General features: G+C 42.0%; 1 protein-coding gene across 16 annotated transcripts in view; it reads right to left on the reverse strand.

Moving 5' to 3' along the window:
• Window positions 1-1,685: 1,685 nt before the first annotated feature.
• tacc2 (transforming, acidic coiled-coil containing protein 2) overlaps window positions 1,686-26,566 on the reverse strand; it is a 47,303-nt gene continuing 22,422 nt past the window's right edge. For 4 of the 16 annotated variants that reach the window (XM_086259888.1, XM_086259873.1, XM_086259876.1 and 1 more), the window contains 19 exons: window positions 15,976-16,082; window positions 13,689-15,090; window positions 13,476-13,511; window positions 12,007-12,064; window positions 11,694-11,901; window positions 11,284-11,333; window positions 11,011-11,120; window positions 10,582-10,735; window positions 10,017-10,163; window positions 9,637-9,678; window positions 8,749-8,808; window positions 7,119-7,148; window positions 6,347-6,487; window positions 6,173-6,249; window positions 5,194-5,237; window positions 3,685-3,845; window positions 3,482-3,588; window positions 2,677-2,797; window positions 1,686-2,589 (listed from right to left, as the gene is read on the reverse strand). In XM_086259888.1, the coding sequence (XP_086116014.1) occupies window positions 2,524-2,589; window positions 2,677-2,797; window positions 3,482-3,588; window positions 3,685-3,845; window positions 5,194-5,237; window positions 6,173-6,249; window positions 6,347-6,487; window positions 7,119-7,148; window positions 8,749-8,808; window positions 9,637-9,678; window positions 10,017-10,163; window positions 10,582-10,735; window positions 11,011-11,120; window positions 11,284-11,333; window positions 11,694-11,901; window positions 12,007-12,064; window positions 13,476-13,511; window positions 13,689-15,090; window positions 15,976-16,082 (3,121 nt within the window). In that variant the 3' untranslated portion in view covers window positions 1,686-2,523. Of the gene's footprint in view, window positions 2,590-2,676; window positions 2,798-3,481; window positions 3,589-3,684; window positions 3,846-5,193; window positions 5,238-6,172; window positions 6,250-6,346; window positions 6,488-7,118; window positions 7,149-8,748; window positions 8,809-9,585; window positions 9,679-10,016; window positions 10,164-10,581; window positions 10,736-11,010; window positions 11,121-11,283; window positions 11,334-11,693; window positions 11,902-12,006; window positions 12,065-13,475; window positions 13,512-13,688; window positions 15,091-15,975; window positions 16,083-26,566 lie in introns of all 16 variants that reach the window. The other 12 variants (XM_086259889.1, XM_086259874.1, XM_086259878.1 and 9 more) reach the window with 11 other exon arrangements.

Consider the following 26,566-nt stretch of genomic DNA (forward strand, 5'->3'; position numbering starts at 1 on the left):
GCTCTCTAAATAGCACCCAAAACATTAGCTAACATCAGCTAGCTCACCAGAGATTATTAGCTAATTTTAGCTTTCTTAGTCTGCTGGCACTATCACTAGTTGCCAGGCAAGGAGCCGATATTTACTGTCTAGTTTCGTTAAAGTTGCCTATTCTGGTCGAATTAGGCTTCTGTGTTTGATTACAGTACAGCTTCAGATCCAGGTGAGAGCAACTTAGATGGATGTTCCTGTACATGGCCAGCAGCACCCCACATTCAGTTTGAGTGTAGTTCTAAACGTTATTGAGGTTATAAATTCGGTTTCACTTTTACTTTGACCTTTTGGATTACAACACAAAGACAGAGACAGGAAGAGAAGGAGACACAGCAAAATGAAACACAATGGACGTATGGACAGTGGATGCAGTTAAAGTCAAGGTAATAAGTCAAAGTGACGTCATCAAACACACATCCCCAGCCTGCAATTAGAATCATTTAACTTAAATTATTTTTATGGCAATTTATTGATAAATATAATATGTTTATATGTGATTTTAGGTGCAAAAGAGGAGCGTGAAGAGAGTGACGACTGAGAGAAGAACAAAGTGAGCAGATTGCCAGAAGTTAGGAGGAAAAACTAAAGTTTAGCAAAATTAAAATAAAAAAAAATGATGCCCTGTGATGAGCCTGCACAAAGCGAGGGTTTGTATAAACTGGAGAAGCTTGATATAAAAGCAGCTCTCTTACCAGCTTGCTTCTTGTCCAGCGTGCATGGAGTAGCATTGTGATTGTTATGTGTCTGCTGAATGCTACTACTTACTTAATTGCTTTATAATTTGGTGGACTGCCTCTAAATGGTTAAGAGGCTAAAACAATGTTGTGCATCTTTCACCTCTTCCCTGCTTTACTAATTTAAGTATTTTCTCAACTTTCTGGAAAGTTGTAATCAACATGATTGATACTGTGTCTCAGATTTGATAACTATGGGGTCCACAGTTATCAAATCTGTGAGTATTCAATCTGATTTATTCTTAAGCATTACAACAAGTCATTCAACTAATTCTTTTGAATTTGAAAGTAAATTTGTAAAGTGTACATGATTTGAATTGAAGTTCACTATAGTGAAAAGGGTTGGATATGTTTGCATGCAGCATATTCTAATAGTGTTAATTGCAGGGCACTGTATGCATGACATTATGATTGGGGGCTAGTCCTATTCCATGTGCTTTTTGTTTTTTTAGTTAATTTGGGGGAGGTTTGGTTTATGTTTCACGTATAACAGAGCTCACTGGGAATCCAAAATCTCTGCTGTGTCTGCTTACCTACCACCTTACTAAACACTCAAGCCTGACTATTTCACGCTTACCATGTAGATCATGTTTATGACCATGTTTATGAGCACAGTGTAAACTTCTTCTCCTGTTCCCAACATGATAATGTGCCATTTGTCCCTAAATGGCCTCCAGTCACTAGATCTAAATCAGTAGGGCACCTTTGGGATGTGGTGTTATTGGAAGCACATCATGGATGTGCAGCCACCAAATCTGAGGCAACTGTGTGATGTTGTCATGTCAATATGGGCCAAAATCTCTAAAGGGAAAGAAGGGGTACAACATGGTACTATTAAGATGGGTGGATATCACATAGAGGAATATAAAAGATGTAAAAATGGGGAATGAGGAAAAAAGAACCAAATTAAACTCAGCATGCTGTATTGCCATCTTTTATTGCACTTTGTAAGCAGATGCTGTACAGTAGCTGTGCAGAGAAGTTATTCCTCAGTGTGACAAACAACCATTGCAGGACTAGGACAGGTTCATCCAAAATTAAATTACTTCTGGTCACAACTGAACACAGTCACAATTAGTTTGCTTTTTATCAAAATAAAATCCCAAAAATAAAGTTCCACAATTTCATCAAAAAAGCTATGACAAGTATGACAAATATCTACAATGTTATGTGAGGGGAGTGGCTGAAGACAACAGAATAACTATCAAAAATGCACAAGTCTTGTTGTTTCCTACAGTATATACAAACATTAACATTACAAGTTCTTCTTTATCTCTCACATGCAAGAATCTATAGTGATCGCTTGTATTCTCTTAGTGGTGCATCACCATTTTATGGATAACTCTAACAATCTGGTTCTCATCTTCAAAGTCTATCTTTCTCTTTATTAAGAGGAGACAATAACAGGAGTGGGTAAACAGTCTTCTCCCTCAGTGGCTGTCATGGCAACATCATAATAGATAATTTAACCCATAAACAATGCTTGCACTTTCTCATTATCATACACGCACTCGCGCACACAGGCATACTCATTAGTGATATGATAAAACTTGAAAGCAGACCCCCTGATACAGTACGATACACTGAAACATCAAAAATATACAGAGTAATTAGGAGGAAGCCAATCCTGTGGATGATGTATACACATGGTCAGTAGGAAATACAACCCCAAGACCACTTTGGTCTTAGAGGTCCATCAATTTGAGAAGGAGTGCTTCTCTTCATTTTCTGCTTGGCTTCATTGTGATGTGGCCTGCTAACTCTTCCCCATCTTAGCAATTAGTTCATCACAGATCTTTGTTAACTCCTCGATCTCTTTATTCTGTAAAACAGTTAGCAACAAAAAATTATACACTTGGATAACTTTAGAAAATTTTAATTTAATATCTTCTTATATCCTAAAACTGACCTTCTGCTCTAAAGTGCGTTCCAGAGAGTCCACCTTCATCTGCTCCTTCCTCAGACTGGCCTGAGAGGCAGCTTGCTCCTGCTTGGCCTTGGCCCGCACCTGAGCTATCTCTGCGTTGGCCCTGGAGGCACACAAATGATACAAGAAATCACCTCTTCGCAACTCACAAAAGCCTATAAAATCTAAAAAGCAAATAAAAGTCAACAAAGAGTTAATATGGATCATATGTAATCTATAGAAATATGTTTCGATACGAGCCACTGTAAATACTGGTTTAGCTTCAGCTAGCAATGTTAGCTAGACTCATTGCTAGCTAGCTAGCTAGACTTGTTTCCAATTACACTGACTCATATACAAACATAATTCAGCTCAGACAATAAGTTATGCTGTACACTTAAAGAACAGTTTTTGGTACAGGAAAGTACCAATGTTATGGAGACTCACTGCTAGCTAAACTTCAACACTGTTCTCAGTCCCACAAACGCTAGAAATCACATCACATATCGAGAAAAAATAAATAAATAAAATATGACTACAAAGAACTGAAATAAGCATTTAAACCAAAGTATTTGAAGTCAAAAATTTATATTGTTCATGAGCTTTTGTGCTCAGGAAGTAAGAAAAACTGAAATGCACATAGTGAAAAAATTAGCAGCTTTAAAAAGCACCAGCATTTACTTGCATTCACATAAGACACTGCATTACTGTACTACATTTACTGCATTTACAGTGTAGATAGTGTGGTGGCGAAAATAACACAGTTATTGCAGAAAATGTGACATAATAAGAATATGCACAGACTCACCGGTCTAGTTTCTCCTCTGCATGAATTTTCAGGGCTTGATATCGCTGTTCCTCCTTGCGAACCCTTGAAAGATACTCCTGAGCGCATTTCTTCAATACCTCTTCATTCTGTATGTGGGTGACACAAGGGGGCAAGTAAAAAAAATCTGAGATGACCAACCGAGATGTTCATATTGATAAAAACCTGGGAATAAATTGTGTTACTTTGCGAAAGCCTTCCAGCACATCTTTCATCTTCTCATAACGACGGAAGAGATCGGCAAGAGACTTCTCCACAGAGTTAAGGTCGGCCAGTGCCTGGTCCTTCTCCATGATGAGCTGCTGGATGGTGTGATGGGAAAGAGATTTCTCTTTCTGGTCATCCTCTGATGGACACACATAGAGAGGATGCAGATAAAGAGTCTACTAGGTGAAGAAACTGCTGTTATGGGTAAAAATACTGTTAAAAGACCCCAATCAGCACACAAACACACACACACAAAAGACTTCTCTGACATTTTTCACAATATATCTAAATGTATTTGTGGTAGTATGATTCAACAAGATGTTTTACTGCACTATATGAGGATTTCTGATAAACCAGTGTAGCATGCAAAACACAAAAAGCTGAACAATGAGAAAAGAAAAACAGAGGAGAAACATCAGAGTGGCCTCAAGACCTTTCAGTGTTAAATATCAATGTGCCTACACTATTTCAGCCTACAAATATCCCTTTCATTTCCCATCGATGAGCAACTCGGTTAACTCACCAAATCTGCATGAATGACTTCACAGCCATCGCCAGTCATGGGTGAAGTGCACGTGTTCATGTACAGATTTACAGTGTGTATTACATCTGACTGAATATGTATAATATTGTACTTTACATGAACAATAACAACAACAAAGTCATTTTTTAAAACTCATTAGATTCAGTCCTGTCTCTCTTTTAAAAACTAGTCTCAGCCTACAGGGTGAAAGCCAAACCCCCCCCAAAAACCAAACAAATGAATGAATGGCTCTGAATGAGATGAAGAAATTGAGCACAGCTGCTCCCCTCTCTGATGGACGGATGGAGAGATGCGAGCTGACACAAACAAATGAAAGACAATTCCTCGTTACTCACCTGGCATGCCTGTCAGGGTTATCAAATAGTAAGGGGGGCAAAGATGGGAGCAGAACAGAAAAGAAGGGACTGTGTTAAGTCAAGCTGGGAGGGCAAGACACGTGACAGAGCCGAGTGTTAGACATTAGCAGAGGCAGACTGTTCCTGTGTGCGACAGTGCTTTAATGAGAGTAGGAAAAAGAAAAAGCCGGTCGCAGTGAAAGAAAAAAAATCAAATCTTCGGGGATGTTCAAAGGTGGAAAGGAAGATGTGGGTGAGAGCAGGAATAATGCAGGAGTGTGAGCCTGCGGTGAAATTTAATGAGTCCAGAGAAGCTGAACAAGAGCGGGCAAAGGAGAGTGCTGTCCCCTCCACTGACATGAGGATTCAGTTCATGTCATTCAAATATGAAAGCAAACACAGAGAAAAGCGAAATTTTGCAAAGGACAGAAAAAAAATTCAAATAAGATTCAAATATCTGTGATCAGTAGCACTGGGTAAGGCCTCACAAGGACCTTATAGCAGATCAGTTTGCAAATGAACAAGAGTAAAATAAAGTGGAAGAGTACGGGAAACAAAAATAGCAGCTTTAAAATGAAATTTGCGTGCTTATGGTTACGTGAACTCACCTATCATCTGGGCAATTGTCTTCTCATACTCAGCTACAATTCTCCTGTGGATGAGAAGTTGCAAATCTTCAGTATATGTCACATAAAAAGTCAAAAAAGAAGACTCCTCACATCGAATACCAAGAAGTCTATTTTTTCCAAAAATTCCCATCTCTCCCTCTGACATGTGCAGCCCTGCACCACCCGCCTGTTGCTCGAACCCTTCCAGCAAACACCTGTAAGCTACTTATCGCCGTCCAGGTTTACAGTAAATGCGCCGTATTTAGAGGAAATGGAGAATTTTCTTTGAATTAGCTCCAAAATTTACTGCACAACTTTTCAAAATCAAATTGAATTTCTGTTGTTTGAAGTGTCTCGACACAACTAGTAGAAAAGCAACAGGACCCAGTACGAAGCTTCGTCTTTTTAAAAGCAAGTTTCCAGAGGTAAGAGGATAGATTAGCCATGCCTTCCCCTTAGCCTCTTAGCCTCTCCTTATCCAAAGTCTAATCATTCAAATGAAGTAAGCTCCGACTTATCCACACTAACTGAGCAGCAGACAGCTGACACACAGTAAAGTTTCTTTACTGTACATCTTTCCCAAAACCCCAATTGGAAGCTATGAATTTAACCTAGACTGATCATCATGAAACAAGTGTAGCTACTGCTAGTTACGAGCTCAGTTGAGCATAACCTAGGATATTTTCTCACATATAACTTTTTAACAGTAAAACCTCTACATTTACATCACATGATCTCCATCTATTTATCTCTACTCCTTGCCAACAGGACGAGGTGTTGATTTTTTTAAATGGCTATCCAGTCTCCCGTTAATCATGGCCTTGTCTGACACCTTAAGCGAGATAAACCGCTTGAGAGGTTCGGCGGTTGATAATGGGCGGAGTCCGAAACACAGCTAGGTGTTAGATTCATGCTTCAGTGTCTGCGTGTGGGATCCTGGTGTATGAAAGCGATAACAACCCAAGGTGTCTCTTCTTACCTCATCTCCACCACTTCCTGTCGACTGTCTTCATACTTCCTCTGCCACTCCAGCACTTCTTTCTCCTTTGTCACAATCTGAGGATGGAGACAAAATCATTTCATTAAATGTGAGATGCAGACTTAAAGGAACAAACAATGACTTACGGAGGAACAAGAAATATTTTCAGGGCACCTCCTCTCGTGCAATTCCCAAAGAGTGGTCCAGTTCTCTGGGCAAGTGGGGACTCTCCCCTTCGATGTAGCTGGCCGTGGTCCTGGAGTACAGCGAGTTCTTGGACACGCCACTCTCTAGTGAAGATGACACGTCTCTGTGCTGCTTCCGGAAAGCAAAGGAGAGGAGAGAAAGGAACGCAAACATAACCTGTTACCAACGAGGCTGTGGCAACCGCAGGACACCCTCGCCCTCAGGGTCACTCGCACATTCTGGACTGAACCAAACTGCTAGGCAGCGTCAAACTATATCAAAATGTGCCACACAGCAAAAACAATACAAAATGAGGCAAGCCAGGGATGTTCTTGAAGACTTGGTCAGCTGCTACATGATTGGATGAAACAGTCTTCATTGCCACAGTATTAGCCGTGTTATTGGCTGATGCTGGCCCCAGCCGAGCAGTCCTGGTCAACTGCTCATTGAAAGAGCTTGAATGTGATTGGGTCCAAGCAAGACAGAGGGGAAGGTGGGCAGCAGCTGATAGTATACAGGAGAGGGAGGTTAGGGGGGGGCAGATTGGGCAGCAAGGGATAGATATGTTAGTCTAATGTTAAAGCATGTTAGAGCATAGTTAACAGGTCTTACCCGTTGTTCCTAGAATCACAGGATTTAACTCATTTTTTTACAGCTACAGAGACTGTAATGTGATGAGGGCTAAGGTGAATCAGAAAATCTTCAGGGTTAATCATTAGAAAGAGTCAGACTTTGGATCTAAAGTATAGACACTACAAACCCAAATGCATCTCCAAGTGTCCGTTGCAACCTATGACAAAATAAATAAAAGCCTCCTCACTTTATCATATTAAAATACAGTTGTTCTAGTACCACGTTTGGGTCCCTGAAAACTCTGAAAAGGATTTAGCTATCCTTGGTAGATAGGGATTACAGGAGGATTTGATGATGGGGGGTCACAGGAGACAAGGAGAGGTCTACCGCTACTTTGGAAAGAGTTAAGTGTTTGGTCCGGCTGTACAGCTAATTGCATTACTTCTCTGAACAGAAACGGTCAAGTACATATAACAACAAACATCAGTCAGATACTGATTAGGTTTTTATCTACCAATACAGAAAGGTTCAGGTTCAGAGACTTTAAGGAAACAAATCAAACCTGTGGTTCTTTGGTAAAGCTGCAGCAAGAATCCGCTAACAAAAAGCCCCTTTTAGTAAATCATCCTGAATCACATGTTAAATAAAGAGCTTTTTTCGTTTAGTAGTACTTCAGGCAAATGTCACAGACTTTTCATTAACAGCACTGACTGTACTGCATGGGACAAAACATGCAGGATTCAGATTTTTAACGATAACCTGCTTTGTATTTGTTTTGCGAGGAAAGACTCACGTCTATAAAGCCTCAATGATGCACCTGAAATACCATGCCAAATGCCATGAACTAAACACTCAAAATGTTCACTGTTGTTTATCTACTGAAGTGAGAGCCAGGTTTCAAGTTGGAGATGAGTTACCATGGTAACCCAACCTCAGCTGAGATGCACAAAGTAATGACTAAAAAATAGAAAAAGGAAAATAAACTGGATTGTTTAATTTCTGCTGCCTTACTCATCACTGAGCAATGTCTGTTATGTTGTGAGATGTGTTTTCTGCTGGCACACTCTAATAATCCTCCAGAAACAGTCTGCACGTCAGGTACTACATGTAATATACTACATGTACTACAGGTAATGCAAAGATGTTTTGGACTGGCTAAAAAACACACACATGATATCAGCATAATAAATAACACATTAGTACGCAATTTCAGACACAGACAAGGTGAGCACACTGAAATCTAACCTCTCTTTACACGAAATGCCTTAATTGTAGATTTAATGCTAACAAAAAAGACCCAAAAACACAAGTCGAAGCCACATCCCCCAAAGACAGAGAGGACTGATTATTAGATGCACAAAGGCTACAACAGACATACTACATAGCTGTAACTGCACATAACAGCTCACAAAGAGCTTTTGGTAGGCAGCAAATTAATGGACTCTCTGTAACTTATGGATCTATTAGACTAGACAATCTAGTGGAGTCTGCAAGAATTTGGATGACAGTTTTGGCTTCACAGTCCATTACTAGGAGGCTAAAGTGCTGAATTTCAGCTATAATTGGAGTGCAATTACCTTCAAACTCTATGAATAATAGCGTTTATCGCCCTTATCTTGGTTTTACAAAAAAGTAAGCTATAATTCTTAACCAGTGCAGATGTGAACACCTTTAATCACCTTTAAAGCTTATATTCAGGACATTAATCTGGTCTGCTGACATACTGAGCCATTAAAACTATGTGTTTATAATGAAGTACTTGGACTGCGCTATGGGTGGACGTGAACACATCACAGGGGGAACTATGTTGCGCTTACTTTGAGTAAGGGTGAACCGTTGATATTCCACCGGCGAGTACTGGGTTTCTTGAGACGAGACTGTAAAATGCGTGGGACAACAGAATGAGACATGGAAGGAAAGACGTAGGTGGGAAGTGCGTGCCCTGCTCCAACTCTTGCAAGAGTTTAAGTTCAGCACCTGCCTCAGAATTTGGACCAGCAAATTCCCAGGTACTACTTACCCTGCCTAACGCTGTTTTGTTAGTACTGTTAGTCAAATAGATGGACCAAATCACAAAACAAGAATGTGACCTGGGATTTGGGGAGGTGATCATGAAACGTCAACAGATCTGCACCGTAATATGTAACTCCTCAGCTGCCGAGTCTAATGTGAGACATTCCCAGTCACATTCATGCTGACGTAAGTTTCTCATGAAACAGGCAACATGCATGTTGCCCAACATGCATCACAAACGCAAGGGACTAAGACACAGCACTTGGTTCCTAAGGCTTAATGGAGCTCGCTGGTAGTCAGGGTGGGAGCTGGGACGCATCAAGCCATGTTAGAGTCCAATGTGGGGACGCGGAAGGTGGCGGGACTGTGGATGCAGCTGTACAGCCACCATGTTGATAAGGCCATGGATTCACAGTCACACTCAAAATGGTGTGTTTAAGGGGAGGGAGAGGCAGGCTGAGACACACTCATGCACACACACACACACACACACACACACACAGTCACGCACATGTGCATTTCACACACACCTGCGTTTCGCTAATCCCTCATTCAAGATGCATCTTTTGCTCTTGCAAACACACTTGTTCACCCACACACACACTTGCATACAGCAGGTGCAGGCTGACTCAGCGCAGTACCTGGGGGGTTACAGTGGAGAGGGAGGGGCACTGAGAGATGTTTTTGGCTACCTGCAGAGCCTCTATCCTCAGGGCAGCAAGCACCAGCTCCTCCTTGGCCGCACACATTGGGAGGGCCGAATTTCAGTGGTAAGGGAGGAGAGGTTGCAGCCCAAGAATGACAGAGTAAGAGGGAAACACATGAAATTTGAGTTGATCTGCCATCTACATTTTATGCACCAGTAATCTATTTTACCCAGCAAGCTAAAAAAAACCCTGCAACTTATGGAGGAGGAGGAGGAAAAAATAGGAAAATGAAAAGGCAGGATGTAACACAGTGACACAACGGGGAATAATGTTTTGTACAAAAACACACACAGAGACAAATATCAAGGCCCAAATATGGGTCGGCAAATTTATCAAGTAGGGTCTTGTGTGGTTTCTCAACACACCTGCAGTTTTTGGGCGAATGCTGTGGGGTTGGTCTCAGCCAGGTCAGGCTCCAGGTACTGCAGGGGGTCGTCACACTCAGACAGCCTGTCTAACAGGGGCATGGCCAGGGCTGGCGCAAGTGCCTCCACGGGGCCCTGGCTAGGGGGCTTCAAGGGCACCAGGAGGTATAGGCAGAAGGGGAGGGAGGAGGGGGCAGGGGGACAGCATGGCAAAGCAAGCGCTGAGATTTTTTTTTGAGTGGCAGCATTGGGAGGTGGTTTGCTGAATCTGAGCTGGGAACCTAGTGTGACTGACTGGCTTTTCATTATCAGTGACAAGGATTTAATAAGAATCCCTGTGACTGATGGTGTTCACTTTGGAGGGCTGAGTCACAGCCTATGACAAAGCATTTACAGCGTGGCACTGTCTCCCCCTTGTGACTAAACAACAGCATGGTGCAAATGCTCCGAAATCAAAAAACATGACAGTTTCCCCTTAAATGGTAATGACTAGACATGAGTGTAAATTACATTTATGCACAACAAATTAACTGTAATTAAATGTCCGCAAAGGCACTTGACTTACCTGCTCCTCCATCTCGGTGCTCTGTGTTCGACTGAGCACCTCGCTTTCTCTCTTCCTGCCCTTGTCTGCAGCAGAGCCCTCGGGGCCAGGCCGGGAGCTGAGCACCGGTGTCTTCATACCTGCTGTAATCTGGGCCTCCATCTCTTCAAAACTCCTGCACAGAATGAGAAAAACCCAACAGGAGATGAGGCGGGGAAAGGCACGGCATGTAATGCATCGCAGATGATGGATGACAGCATTAATGAAAACATTGCTGAAGGAGCTGAAACGAATACATTATACATTATTTGTGGTGTACACTTAGCACACACGAGAATAAGAAAGGGACTTAAAAATGCAGTGTAAAACTCACATAGTATACGTTAACAAAACCATTACGTAGTACAGCAAAGAAACAAAGTTGCAAGCGTAACAAGTAAACTATTTTACCCTGTGCAGGGGGAGCTGGGTTCAGATCCATGCGCACATGTATTTTTGGTTAAGTTGTCAGATACTGAGTCCAACTTCAAGTACAAAGATGGCTTCTTTGCAGACGGAGGCTAAAAGACACACAAGGTTAAAAACAAGAACGAAGACTATCTACTTTTAAAAGCTAAAATATCATATAGCACACAAACAATGTAAAATAAATGCTATAAATACTAAAAGTAGTGACCATAAGACAAGCTCAAATACAATCTCTCTGTAATATTAAATACTCACTGGGGAAGAGGAGCCAATCTTCTCCATGTACTCAATTTCATAGTCTTGTACTGAGAGGGAAAGGCAAAACAAAGCATTAGATACAGTAAACAAAATGAAGAGACGCATCAGTGGTGTGCTGAGCTCTGGTTTGACGAGTTCAGAGGACGAAGCAGGGCTGTTTGTTTTCCCATCTCTGACCCAGATGGGGTGAACCAGATAGCCTCTGGGAAGCGTTGGCTCTTGCGTAAGGTCAGAGGGTAGTACAGAATTGGGCCAGCAGACTTATATCGCTGCCACAAGAAAAATCAATAACACAGAAGTATGAATAAAAGGTAAAGTTTCTGATTCATATACAGTATGTAAGGATTTATCCAGACATAAGCTCTGAATTACCGAGAGTTACAGAGAGTCAGACAGTTATGCCTCACCTGGAGTCTCCTTAGGAAGGCTGTTCTCATTAACAAAGGATGTAAGGTCGCACGGTTGAGGAAAGTCTTGCTGGTCAGAGTTTAAATCTCCATCCATGTCGTGCAGGGCTGCCCACTTATGACTGGTGGAGGAGGCTAGTTTCTCCTCATCTGTGGCATGGTCATCCTGCTGGTGAAGGGAGGAAGGTTCATCTGCGGGTATAAGATCCTGCGACACAAAAAAAGGCGGCAGAGAGTGATGACACATGAAAGAGGGAGAAATGCACATAGATAAAGCGGGAGAGCCAAGCGAGATTGCATATCAGATACATACCTGTGATGGGTCAGATAAGGGTGATTTCTTTGGCGACCTCTTCACTCTGAAAGTATTACTGAGGGGATATAAAAAGATCCACCGTCAAACTCTAGAGTCAATCATTATCTGTATTTAATTCTGCATTTGCTGCACATTTATATAGCATTTGTGTAGTCGTAGATGCTAAAATATGAGCTAGTTGGAAAGACTGGATTTTGCATAAAATCATCATTGCAAAAAACATTAATTTGCATAGTTCATTTCCACATGTGCAACAGTGCTGCTTACTGTGTGTGGCTGAAATGGATAGAACAGTAAATGCTTCTGAAGAGGGCTGAATCTATAGTTAGTAACTGGACAGTGAAGAGTAATGGAAAATTAATATTATGTTATGAGCAGCTTGGTTTTCCAGGTTTAGTGATCATGATGATGAGGTAAACAATACTGTAGCTTAATTATTAGAACTTTGCAACAACCTTTAGAAGGAATTATCCAATTTTACACTTACTTACACTGTAAATACATACAGTCACGTGCAAAAACAAGTTTTCACACGGCTCTATGCAGTTTTCTTTTTTCTCAGACTTTATCAGTCTCTCACATTGTTGTGGAGGAATTTTGACCAACCTTTCTTTACAGTGCTGCTTCAGTGATGATCAGTTAATCAGGTGCATTAGCAGCACCTGGCTACTACTTACCCCCTTAATTTTTATCAAAGCAGTAATGATGTACTTAGTTTTTCACAGGACTGCATAGACCCTGTTGTTTTTATGCTCAGTGTTTAATGTGTAATGCATGCCTGAATTAATAAAAAGGGTTATGTATCCCTGTAAAAATATATTAAATAGCAGTAGTATCAGATACAGTATGTGGTCTGAGCCAAATTTGCTCTAATTCACATGCAATAAAACATACTGTTGACATTGTACATGTTTTTTATGATATCTGGGTCCTTGATTAAATATTATCACTAAGTTGTAGTTCACTGCATTAAAAGAAAGGTAGCTTCTGGTCCAGCCTGTTTCAAACTGTATGTGATCCTGGCACACGCTGATACACTGTAGCTTTCGTTCTTTCCTCAATAGCAAACAATGAACACCAGAGGGGGCACCAGCACCTTCTTTGTTAAACACTTACAACTGGATACAAATGAACAAAATTATTGCAGATACTTCAGTGTAAAAAAGGAAAGCAAAATAACAAAAAACAAGAGAGTTTTTCACCACTATCCATCCATAAGTCAATAGAAATATAGCATTAATTTACTAACTGGATCTTCTATTGGAGGGATTATGGGTGATTTAAACTGGCATGGATACTCCAGTTAAAATGGGTACGTTTCTGATGAGTTTCAGTGATTTAATAGCGAGCGCAAATGATTTTGATGTTTCTGTTAATAGGGACAACAGGGCAACATGCTGGTTCAAAGAGGGCCAGATTGAATTAGAGGGCAAAAGGGTGGATGGCTGTATTGTCCCTGTACTTACAAAAAACAACATAGAGAAGACACACCCCTGGACTTCCTGTGACATATGAGAATACACAGACACAGGTGACAGACAGACAGACAGACAGACAGAGGACACTGGCAAAACTGGCTAGAGAACCACATACAAACACAGACTAACCTAAAATCCTCACAGACTGATGCAGACTTTTCTGTGAATAGACAATCCTCTGGTAATACAGAGTGAACTTACGATTTGATGGGAGTTTTCTTCTTCTTGGCAGGTTTGTTCTGGTTCTGGTCCTCTAATTCCCCGAGGTTGTCATTTTCAGTATCATTGTCATTGGATGACAGTTCAAATGAGGCAGAAGTCTTAGGAGGGGAATTGGCCAACTTGTTGGAGCTTTTGAAAGGGTCTATGGAGTCATCAAAGTTATAAGGCGGCCTGGATAGTTTGGGGGAGTTGGTGATACTTTTCCTTGAAGTAAATGGATTCAAGTTTGGATCTTCATACTTGTCGAGTTCAAAGGTGTAAGATGCTTTAGTTGCCGGGATTTCATCCTCGTTGCTGTTGTGAGATGCCGGAGGAATGTTGTCCAGCTGCTCTGTCTGTGCTGGAGGCGCCTTTTTCAGCCCCAGCTTTGGTTTCCTCAGAGGCATCTTGGCACCTGGCTTCTTGCCTAGCTTCTTAGGTGGAGGAGAGGCCTGATGTGATGCCTCACCACTTTCCTCGGAGTAGTCAAACTCCAGTCTTAGTGACTGACGCTTGGGTATAATTGGCTGCTCCTCAGGATTCGTGACTGGCTCTCTAATAGGAGCGGGTGGACTGGGGTAATGTGGTTCCTCAGATGGGACGGGGGGACTCTCTAGAGGGGTGGAAATGGGGGCACACACAGGCTCCTTACGACCCAAAACAGGGGAATTGGCAATTTTACTACCTCCGGTTTTAAAGGGGTTGATGTTCTCAAAGTTGTCTGGATCCCATTTGTAGGAGCCACTGGGAGGGATGGGGGTTTCTTCTTTGTCTGCTTGACTTTCAGGGAGGGGTATCTCCTCCTGGCATAAAGGTAAGGCAGGAACAATAAGGCTCTCCTCTTGGGTGGTATGATTGGTCTCCTCTGGCAGGGGAGGAGGAGTCTCAACACGGGTCTTTCTGGCTTTTCGCTGCGTTCCTCCAGGACTCGGTGTTGCAGAGCCTCCTTCAGTTTCCTCCTGAGCCTGGAGAGGGCTGGCTGTTCGAGGTTTCGCCCGCTTCTTAATTTCTGGGGTGCTGCTGGATGAGTCTGGCCTTGGGCTCTCTGGGTTAGAGTTCTGTCTGAGAAGAGGCTTTTTCTTTACAGACCCAGGACGACCTTTCTTGGGCCTGCGGAGTGTCCCTGGGGCACTCTCAGTGCCTACACTGAAAGACTCGGAGTGTGGACGGAAACCTCCTGAAGGTGATCCGTCCAACAGAGCAGAACTATCTAGTTCTCCTCCCTGGAGGCTCAGAGAACGGGTTAGAGTGTGAGTCGTTGATTCTGCAGCAAAAAAGTCAATGTTATATGTACCACTGGCAGCGATGGGCTTGTTTTCATCAAAAGTATTTGACGCAGAATGGCATGGTAGTTCGGCTGCAGTGAAGTCAGATGTAGGATCAGTGATTGAGGTGTCTTCTACTGCAAAAGGAGATTGAAAGATGTGGAACATAAGACAAAGATTTCTAGAGTCTAACTAATCCAACCATTCAGTCGAACATAACATGCTTTTTCTTGCTTGTTTTTTTTTTTCGAATCAGTGAAAAATACCAAAGATACAGTTATACATGCATGAAATCATATTTTTGCAAGGTGATTGCCAAAGAATAAAGTACAGTGAAGACCCTATCATTTTATGGGGAGGCGTTTTAGCCTTTTCTTGATAATCTTGTCAAAATTGATGGGATTTATGAATACAGAAAAATATGGTCAGATTTTGATCCACCATACAGTACCATCTGGTAAGCATCTGAATGGCAACAGCTTCATTTTTCAGCACGAAACCTTTGCTAAGAGTTCAGGCTGTGTTGAAAAATAAAGATGGTCATACCAAATATTGACTAAGCTCAGTAGAATTGTAAAAGCTTTATTTATTCCCATCTGTATTTGCACATATTTTAATAAACTGCTGGGCCTATTTCCTGCTTTTCTGAAAAATATAAAGAAATGAGGGGTGAAGTTTTGCACAGTACTGTAGATTATGGTAGAATTTAACTGCTCTGTGATTGTCTTTGTGTGACACTTTAAACTCTAGAGATGGATGTGTTATAAATAATTCAATGAATGTCCCAACTGGACAAAAAGGCATGAAAAAAAACACATAAAAGAGAGAATAAAGTGTCCCCAGAGATGTAGCTCTGAGCGCTGTAGGCTGACACGGCAAAAAAAAAAAGGCAGATTTAAATTACAACTTCATTCCACTAGGTGGTGTAACAATCCATCCAGTAACAACACTTTTTCAATAGTGAAACAGCTTAAATCGGTATAAAACTAAGCAAAGGTCATGAAATAATTGTCCTGCTGTACCTTTCTCGTCAGATGTTGTTTGCTTTATCTGAGGCTCAGCTGGAGAAACAGCCTTCACTGGAGTTGTAGATTCAGGGGTCTCAAAAGCACCATCAGAGTCTGAGCTCCTACAATAAAAGATGAGGAAACATTAAGTGAAAGGTGCTGTGAAGCAGGCCGATACCCACTGGACTATAACGACCCATATCAGGCTCATTAACATAAATATCCATCCATCTCAAGAAAAAGGTGAAAGATAATATCATCACGAAGGACAGAATTATTTTCCAGTCGTGCAGCTCTAATGTTATTCTTTATGTCACGGTATGTTGGAGGTATTTTTAATCAGAGGCTACACAGTTTATTACACGCTTGCAGTACATCATGTGGGAATGGCAGTAAGAGTATTTCCTGTCATGTGTGATGGTTTAAAAAATTTAAAAAGCTCCAGGCTATGATGAGTTTATGTTTTCATTTCTAGGTGCTCCAATGAGAATGCTGAATCTGCAGTGAGGTGACAGATAACGACACGCCTGAGACAAAGCATTACCTTACACAGCACAGCACACACTAAGACTCAAATATACCAGAAAGCCTCAAGAGCCTTGATGAGATATGACAGCTATAAAATACAGGAAATACACAGGAAATACGGAAACACCTGAATTAAAACAATGAGAAATTAAAGCTTTCTGCGTGCAAATAAAGTCTGTACATCTGATCATTCTCAGCAAAACACAATCAAGTACACAAGTGGCAGCGAAGCTGGAAACATAGCCTGGCTACCCAGCTTAATGCTATGCTGATCAATGGATTATCTGACGGTATATGATTCCGGTCCCCCATCCTGTCTCACCTCTGTCTGACCGGTTCCCTGGCAGCCCTGATCATGCTGTCATGACGTGAGCCCCAGGAGAGACGGCGAAGGAGCCCCAGAGCCGGATCAGCGTCTGGGCTGTTCCCGTCTCCTGCCCCACCCAGCAGAGTGTCCCAGCCCCATCGAGCCCACTGCAGTGGAGACAGAGCCTGCCACGCACTCACTGCCATGGTTGCTGGTGGGCTGCACCTCTCCGCACCAGAGCTACTGCCTGACACACAGGTAGGAGCCCACAGATAGGATCCTGGATGCAGCCTTCCCTCTGCCTTGTCTCTTTCTCTCTGTCGTCTAGTATCCAGATCTCTTTGTCTCTAATCTACAGTCCTTTCATGCTGCTCTTCTTTGTCATCTGTAGCCATATCAGTTTGTCTCCACTCCTGTTCAGTAGGAAATGCTGTCTCCCAATCTAAATGCGACCGCCTGCAGAAGCCCACCTCCAGCAGTACACTATATTCTCTCTCGCTCTCTCTCGCTCTCTCACTCCTCCATCCCTCTACCCCTTCCTCCTTTTTTCCTGAAAATCTTTGCTATAACCACACTGCACAGGTCTAAAACACACCAGCCAGTTAAACCTCATTCTCTTGGATTGTATATTATACTGTACTGCAATAACACCATTTCAACTGGCATGTAATATATGTTACAGCACCCTTTAATCTTTTTCTATTCATACTGTCCATTCCTGCCTGAATTCAACAAATTTTGCTTTTCTTCAAGCAAAGACACACAGAGATTTACCCCCCAGGCAAATTCCAAAGCTTTCAATGGCTGAAATAAATGTGTACCATGAATGAGAAGGGTACATGGGACACCACTTAAGCCTTCAATGTGGTCAATAATAGAAACCAAGCAAGCTAGCAGTAATGTAGCATTACATTACAGCAACAGCAGATACTGCTGTAACAATATCGCATGCATCTAAAACATGAATGTTAATACACCAACAGCATATCAAATATTAGGTGGGCGTAATTAATACTTGTTTTTTTTATCTTAACTCTACAAAGGTGCTGTGATGCCAGATGAGACAGCACATGGTCTAGATGTGAGACAGAGCTGTAATCTCTGTGAGGGCCTAGTGTGTCCCAGCAGGATAAGACGGGTATGCCTACAAATCCATCTGGATCAGTCACTAGTAACTGCTTTGTACATTCAGGTGGTCAGGCAGGCAGTGACACAGACAGCTTCAAGGACAAGGACCCACTTACAGGGAGTAATATGCAAAGAGCAAATAAGCTTACAGACCACCGATCTAGGTTTACTGTACAAAATAAAGCCACTCAGTTAATTCATTGATAAAAAAGAAATTTAGCCGCCTAGTTAATGTTTATAAATTAAAAAAAAAATCTCAAAAGCTTCTACTTTCCAGATGTATGCAAATAAAGCAAAAAGGCAATAACAAAGTAATTAGGGCTCATTTCAGAGCTCTGTTTATGTCCTTGTGGATAGCATTTTTCATGCAACTGCAAACACAGTGTTGCTATGGTAACTAGAGGTTGCTCGCGCCATATGTTCCACGAATACGGAAGAAAAAAAGCTGTCTGGATCCACGCTGTTGAAAATACACACACAACCTAAAAAGGCCCCCACAGCTGACTGAGTGAAGTATATTATGATACGTGAAATGCTATAAATGCACACTGTAGATCTACACAGAGGTAAGCAGCTGTTGCATCAGCATCCTTTTGTTCAAAGCTCATTAGGAAAAACATGATCAATTTCTATTTACTTTTGCTCTATTACTTAATCCAGTAAATGTCCTTATTGGCCATCATTATTCTAATTTATTCCACTGGCATCTATTCGATCAAACACCGACAGAATTTATATAATTAAATGTGGATATCATGGAAATTAATAAGATGAATAATAATCACCGGGGAATGCCCACTGTGTTCATGCAACCATATCAGCAGCAGCTCCTGTGCTACATAGCAGCTGATGAAACGTAGAAAGAAGATGAGCAGGGTGTGGGAGAGCAGTCGGGAATATAGGGACGAGCGGAGACAAAGAGAGCAGCAGTTAATAGCAGCCTCTCGCAGGCTGAGATGACTGCCTGGAGACAGAAACTCTGCAGCGTGAGGCAGGAAGATGCTGCTTTTCAGACAGCCAGCTGTGTCGCTGCTTCCAACCGAATCCAACGCAGTCTGTCTAAACAGCTTTCAGAGCGCTGGAGGGAGAGCCGCCGGGAGAAACGGGGAGCAGGGTTAAAACCGACACAAAAACAGAATCCGGCTCAAAAGAATACATTTTAAATTGTAAATTGAGACGAGCAATCGTCCGTTTTTTGCAAAAAGAGTAAATCTGCCATTGTCACTAAAGAGAGAAATAAGGAGACATGGAATGAGATGGGGGGGGGGGGGGGGGGGGAGAAGAAGGGAGGGAGGACTAGAGGCAGGCTGATGGTCTCCAAGCTGCTGTTTGATTAGCCTTAAAGGATTAGCTGCTGCACACTCCCTCCATCAAATCTTGACTGTCATACATCCCCAAAGCTAAACCTCTACAATTCATTACATCTTTGTTTTCTGCTCCTGATCCAGCGATTTTTTTTCCACTCTCAGCTCTGCACGGGTTTCAGCATCGGGCAGATTTGTGATTTGCTTTTAGCATTTTGGCCAACAAAGAACCTACTTCCCCCCCAACAAAAAGGGAAAGAACAGTGTAAAGTAGCAGTAGCAATAATCTTTATCTTAATCTGTTGGATGCTTCATAGCAATTATGAGTGACAAACTAATTATCACCAAAGAAAATGGATAATGAAAAAGGCACAACTTTTACAAAGTGTCTTTTCTAATAAGGTAACGCTGTGTTTTGATCTATACTAGGAACAGAGAAGGAAGAGGAAAATATGGCATCATAATGAAATATAGAGGCATACTATGCCTGTCCTAGATAGTTTAACTACAGAGGCCAACAGAGGGAGCGCCGACACATTTATCCTACTGATGAATGAGGCTGAATATGAAATATTGCATCATAGCCACTGTACGCTACAACCTATTTTCATTTTACAAAAGCACGTGCACAGTTTCTAGGATGGGATTAACAGGGAGCAGCCTGCAGAGGATTTACAGTGGAAAAAAAACAAACAACTATGACATCTGCAAATGATTACTGAACCTGCACTATCAAAATAATCTCTCAAACAGCAGATGGTTTGAAGTTTTCGTCTCTCATCTCCATCCAGGCTGACGTCAACTCTGATCAGCGATCACCTGTAATCTGGGGTCATTTGTCCAAAGTCTCAGAACAAGGAAGCCATTAAGATAGAATGTCAGGCTAAGATAATCTTTATGAGTAATACCACACTTAGCCTAATCTGACCAATGACTGTAAGCAGATGGCGCATTAAAAGGCAACAGGCCAGGCTGACGCCAGTAAAGCAGGTGATCGGCAAGTAGGGGGCTGCAACATCTCTCTCCATTTGGATTATGAGATCAGATGCTTGGTTCGTTCTCCTACCTTGGAAAGCAAAGGTAGGCGAGAGACAATGCCCCAGTCCTCATTCAGTTAAATTCTATTTTATTTACATAGCAGCAAATCACAAAAACTGTCACCTCTAGATGATTTATACTGTAAGGTAACGACACTACAGTAATAGACAGAAAACCCCCAAAATCAGACGGCACCCTATGAGCAAGTACTTGGCGACAGTGGAAAGAAAAAACTCCCTTTTAATAGGAAGAAACCTCCAGCAGAACCAGGCTCAGGAAGAAGCAGCCATCTGGTATAATCAGTTAAGGATGAAGGGAGAAAGACAGGACATGAGAACCAGAGATTAATAATAACTAATGATTAAAGAGCTTGGACTCTTGTTTTACATTTTAAAATAAAATGTGACTGAAAAGAACTAAAAGTCAGTAATTTGGTCTTTTTTCTTACACTCCGATTAGTAACATATAATGTTTTGATGTGTGAAAGCTTCTTATTAGTGCCTTAAACAGTGTTCCACAACTGATGGAGTAAAGTAGAAGTCGTACTATTAATGGTTGGGAAAGCTCTGCACACCTTTAAGAAAAATAGCTGCTGACTTTTATTACAGCTAGCCTGTGATAAAAGCTCACAGCAGTGAGTTGTGAATATTAATACAAAAGTATCCAGTCCTCCGAGGCCTAGACTTTGTAGGACTTTAAGATGAAAAATGACTTTATTATGCCATTAATCTTTAATTTCTACAGCACACAAACACCAGCGTTCAGTCCATTTCCCTGATCTCTCTCCTCTGTTGCTCCTCCGGGCGCAGTAGTGTGTCTGAGTTATAAATAAAACAAAGCAAAGTGGAGCACTCTTGCTCCGTCTCGCTCCCTCTAACTCCCTTTCTCTCATCCACTGATATTCCCGTGGTAACTCCCTCCCACCCCACACACGCAGCCACACACACATGCAGCGTGTTCTATTTCAACACAGTCACCACGTCCCACTCCCAGCGCGTCAGACGCGTCCTCCTTCCCAGAGAACGAAACATCACCCCACCAGCTTCCCAGCAGTACTTGCTGCACTGTATTCTGGCTCTGCTGAGCCAGGTCTCATCCGTACTGTAGTCGCAGGCAAAACGATGTGCATTTGCATGCACACGTGCTCCGATTTCCTCATCCTTGTTGACATCACAATAGCAAACAACAAAACAATACTGGCATCCTCAGCTGGCTACACAGGAGCGTTACAGGCTGGAAAGGTTTTGTGGGCAGAATGCATAGGGAAGAGCTAATAGGCTGAAGTGGGAAGGTTTCAAAAACAACAACAACAGAGGAGGGAAACAAAAAAGTGAGCCACAGGGATTGTCTTCAGCCTTCATCTCTCAGCCGTATCAGTGACATAACCAACAATCAGCCCTGTATGCACCTATAGTCACAAGTGACGGCACACTGAGCATTCGTGTGGCATGAAAGACTAAGGCAAAGCCATGAATTCATAGAAAACAAACACACCACATGTCAGTACACCTCAGTTCTCAATGGATCTATGATGTTGTTCTCCTTGTTAATGGGTTTGATCACACCTCTGAACATCTTCAGACGCCACACTGAGCAGCGATGCAAGAGTTAAAGTTAAGTTCACTCACATGTGTTCTTGAGAGGGACAGGGACTCTGTCCTTGCTCCATGGACTCGTTGGCTCCCATCCTCAACTAGCTCAGCACCCCTGCCCCCCCCTGCCTCTTCCTGTTCTCCGGCCACCCTCCACATCCACCTGCTACCCCCAAAACTCCTTCCTCCTTTTGATGGTGATCCTTGCAAAGCAGGCAGGCAGGGAGCCTGTACCGGAGGCTGGCTGAGCGTACAGTGCTGCAGTGCAGAGGATGAGCGAGCTTCTCGCATCAGGAGCAAAACACGGGATGATTAAGGGCTCCTCACTTTTCATCCCCGATCCTCTACACCTCTACAGACGGGGAATGTTCCTGCTTCACATCTGGCGTTAAATAAAGCTACAGGAGGGAACAAAATATCCAAGAGCAGGATGTAAAAGAGGGAATGAAGCAAAACAAAAAGGATGTAAGTGTAATCCTGTTTTCATGCAAGTCTCTCAGAGGTGCCTCTTGTCTCTTTGGTTGCTGAGATCGCTGAGCGGTGTTGCTGCTCTCGCTGCCTCCTCCCCCCTCTTTCCTTCACTCTCTCCCCTGACACCAGCCTCCTGTGCCTTTAAAAAGACAAGCAGCTTTTCTTTTCTTTTTTTCATCTGCTACTGCAACTATGGGGGAGCCAAACAATAGCAGTTTCTCCCCCCAAATCCAGTCTGATTAAGAGACGCTTTCCCCTTCACTCTGTTTGTCCCTCACTCCCGCATTACCAGCACCTTGCAAATTTGGCTCTCTCCTGCCAGGGTCCCTCTGACTCGTGCAATGAGCTGCATAGTGAAAATGTCATTTTTGTGCCTCCTTTTCACACAATGGAAGCTTCCAGCACTCGGCTTAGCCAACCAGAGTGATGCACGGGGTAAACAATAGACTCTGAGAAACTATGCGTGAGTGTGAATGTGTGTTATTCAACTTCAGCTCCACTATAGTCTTCCCTTGAAGACAGTCGAACAGTGCCTCTATGAAAAAAAACACAAATTATAAAAACAAAGAAAAAAAATTTTTTTTAATGCATTTCTGTGTGACATACAAAGAATGGAAATAAGAGTAGAAACAATATATTTCCTACTGACTGTCAATGAGCAATAGGAAAGAGAGGCACTGGAAATATGAGAAGAATAAATCCATTGTAGACTCATGGGAACGTGAGGAATTGAGGACTCACTACAATAACATGAGCCCGAGGGACTGGTAGTCACAGTGAGTTGCTGTATTGAGGTATCAGGTATCTTATCTTTGCCTGGGAGGACAAAAAAAACACAATGAAATGGGGAATCTCCAATTCCGCCCCCAAAACCTAACACAGCATTTGAAAGGGGGAAGTGTTTGCATGTAAACATGGGAGTCCATTAACCCTGATTTTCACAAAGAATATCGATGTGATCTGAGACTCTGATGGGCATGACAATCGATATTCCACGACCCGAGGGGACAAGCAAACTCAAAACCCACAACTCACAACACAGACCCCTTCTAAAAAATATTGATCGCCCAGTGTTCCCCCAAGATTGGATGCTTTGGAAGGGGGGCAACACGAAAGTGGGTGGAGACTGGGTGTGCTGGGTGGGAGCATGTATAGACAAGTCTCCCCATCTGGCATTATGTGGAACCTTCACTAGGTCTTTTATTGCACTTAGAATAATATGTGATGTTTCATCTGAAGAGTGGAGAGGCTTTACACAAAGACAGAAGCATGGTGAACATGGTCGACACACAAGGTAAAACCAAAAAAAGAGGAGAGAGCCTAGCACATCTGGAAAATGGAAACTAATCTCTGTGCAGAGAAATTAAGTAAAAAAACAAAAGAAGATGTTATTTCTATTCTTTTTCTACTCCTTTTGAGACTTCAGCACATACAAGTTCTAGATGATTCCATATACAGGCTGTAGTATCTAGTGCAGTGCTGTTTGTGGAGTACATGTTCCTGTCATATTGAATGTCTGACATAAACATCCACCTTTTGTCGCAGCTTTAAGGGCCTGGCCTTAAACTTGAGCTTCGACTGCACGCTGAAAAAAATAAAGAAATGAAAAATTCAGCAGACTCAGGCACTGGAAGATATAGCTCTGGCAGATTTATCTGAAAAATTCATAACGCCACTCAAGAAGAATCAGGTCATCACAATCCATATATACAATATAAATATGTATATATAGCCTTGTTGAAGTCCTTTCAAAATGAACTTTAGGTGTATTAAAAATCCACAACATACAGCTTTGTCTGCATTAAATATGATTAGAAGAATGCAGGACATGTTGGAAAATAATCATTTAAAGCATAACTAGAATTTTATGATGTAGAAAGATTCATTATGAAAGGAACTTCAGTGTAGCGGGTCCACATTGAGAGCAAGTAAAGTCTCAAAGTTAAAAAACAAACAAAACCAATTATATATCGAATAATGTGGCACCAAAAAAAAAACTTCATAAGAGACCACAAAAATTTGGCCCTCAGCAGTGAGCTGTAGAACGATCCATGGCTCTGTAAGCAGTAGGGGGCTTTTTGCTTCCATGGGTCACTGGGTCACTGCAAATCAAAGCTGTACTGAGAGTTCGCCTCCTGATTGGAGTGTTCACCTCCGGGTCACAACGCTCCCATCCACTGTGCACGAGGGGTCACCGACAAATATGTTACCAGTGACAAAGCTGTGGCAATAATCGAAAATGGGACACTAACTCCGCATTTGTTCATGTTTGTAGTGTAACTCCTAAGTACAGGGAGACTGGAATAGCTATGCTTTCGTTCCATTAAATCAAGAAGTTCTAGGATACATCTTACAGGAATCTTGACTTTAGATGACGACACATGCTCCTCTGATCCTCCTGCCTTAGAGCTGCTGACTGAGCAGAGTAGTCTCAAGCTTTAATTCTTATATGCCAAGAAAAACCTGCATTCCTCCCATTAATCACTTGTGGGACTGACTCCTCGGGTTGGCACTTACAGTACACTCCTCCACCACACCTTGAGATTCAGTGGGATTTCTTTTTGTTTAAGTAAAAGACGAGAGCAGGCGAGTAAGTGGAGCACCTCAAAATGAAAAAGAAGCTGTTAAATTGGAGCTGAGATAGCCATCAGTCTAGTATCCTGATTACAGTCATGTGGTCACGTAAAATAGCGGCGAGAACACATTTGCCACAAACACATTTCAAAGAAGAGCGTGAGTTGTTTAAATCCTATAATCTTGCTTTGTCCATATTCTGAAATACATGAATTGCCAATTAATGTAACAGCATGGGAGGAGCTTTTGTTTTGAGGGCTTTTGCCAGAATCCCGTCAGCTGTCAGGAACTTACTTCACACAAAAAAGCATGTCTCTAAGATGTGTGGGAGGCTTTAACGGATTAATTATTCAGAATATTTGTTTTGGCTCTGTTGCATTCATCTCAATGTGATATAATTATTACTCTTGAAAATCAATGAGTCATTTATGAAAAAGGGACAAAATATAAGTTTGTTTTTGTTTTTTGACGTATTGGCATTTTCATTACCTCATAGCTATAAAGGTCAATTTTCAATTAAAAATAGTTTTAATACTGCCCAGTGTATAAGTCAAATTAATGTCTAGGAGCAGAGAGGGTGTGGCACATGCACTCTAATACTATAATAACCTGTGTTTAAGAGGTGTTTTTGCAGTGCACATAACTCAAAACGCAATCTACAGATTAAATTTATATATACAGCCGCACTGGCACTGTTGCTGTGCGTGCAGATAAATGGGAAACTCGAGCATCCAATCAGAATATTCAGTCAATGTTGCCGCACTGGTGCTCCACTCCTCTCCAGTTCTATCTAACAGGCCTCTCAGATATAAATAATGTAGCATCAATATGCTCGCCTTGCATTCTCAAAATCAACTCTTAGTGAGGGGTATGCTCACAAAGCTGAACAGTCACACAGTTTACATCTGCCACAACCAAATGTGCAGAAAACAGGTTTGGTCATTTGCTCTAATTGAGCATATGTGCATAATCCGGCACAGGAGAGCTGAGGTGTATTCATGTGTGCTCCAGGTTACTGCAGCATCCAGACGGCAGAGTGCAGACACAGTCTGGCAACACAACATGAAGACTGGACTCTGCAAACCCTCTGCTGGTGGTAAATGACACTGCAACAGGGAAAGTGGCTGAGTCATTCCTTCTAATATAATAAAGTCTATGATACAGTTGCAAAGGCCAAAAGCGGCTGCGGGGGAATGTTTAAATGAATAAACTATACTTGAAACAATAAAATAGTAATCACAGTGTCAAGTAATTCAGTGAGAAAAATAATGTTTCTTAAGTTGAAACAGCCAGTTAAAGGTCAAGATATGTGCTATACCACATTAAAGGACTACTTGGTTAGACTGCACTGCAATAGTAAAAACTGCGGAATGTTTAAGCATCAATAGGTACATTTTGTCTTGGTGTTTCTGCTATTTTCACCATTAACAAGCCACAATTATACAGTATGCATTTGGCTTTCCATGACCACTAAGTTCACATTTTGCAAATCTTATTTTCTTTGAGTCCATGTGGTGGACATGCATAGCAATGGTATACTGTAATTTTGTCAGTGGTGTAATGAGACTGGGTGTTCACATAGCTGTGGTTCTTTATATAGAAAATGTCAACAATGCTGTGTATCATTTATCTATATATGGCCAGCACTGTCAGGAAATATATGT

Source organism: Aulonocara sp. 'chitande type north' Nkhata Bay, linkage group LG13 (genome assembly GCF_057382095.1).
Source record: "Aulonocara sp. 'chitande type north' Nkhata Bay isolate Kocher_YH1m ecotype deep benthic linkage group LG13, A_spYH_male_GT1.1, whole genome shotgun sequence".
Taxonomy (NCBI): domain Eukaryota; kingdom Metazoa; phylum Chordata; class Actinopteri; order Cichliformes; family Cichlidae; genus Aulonocara; species Aulonocara sp. 'chitande type north' Nkhata Bay.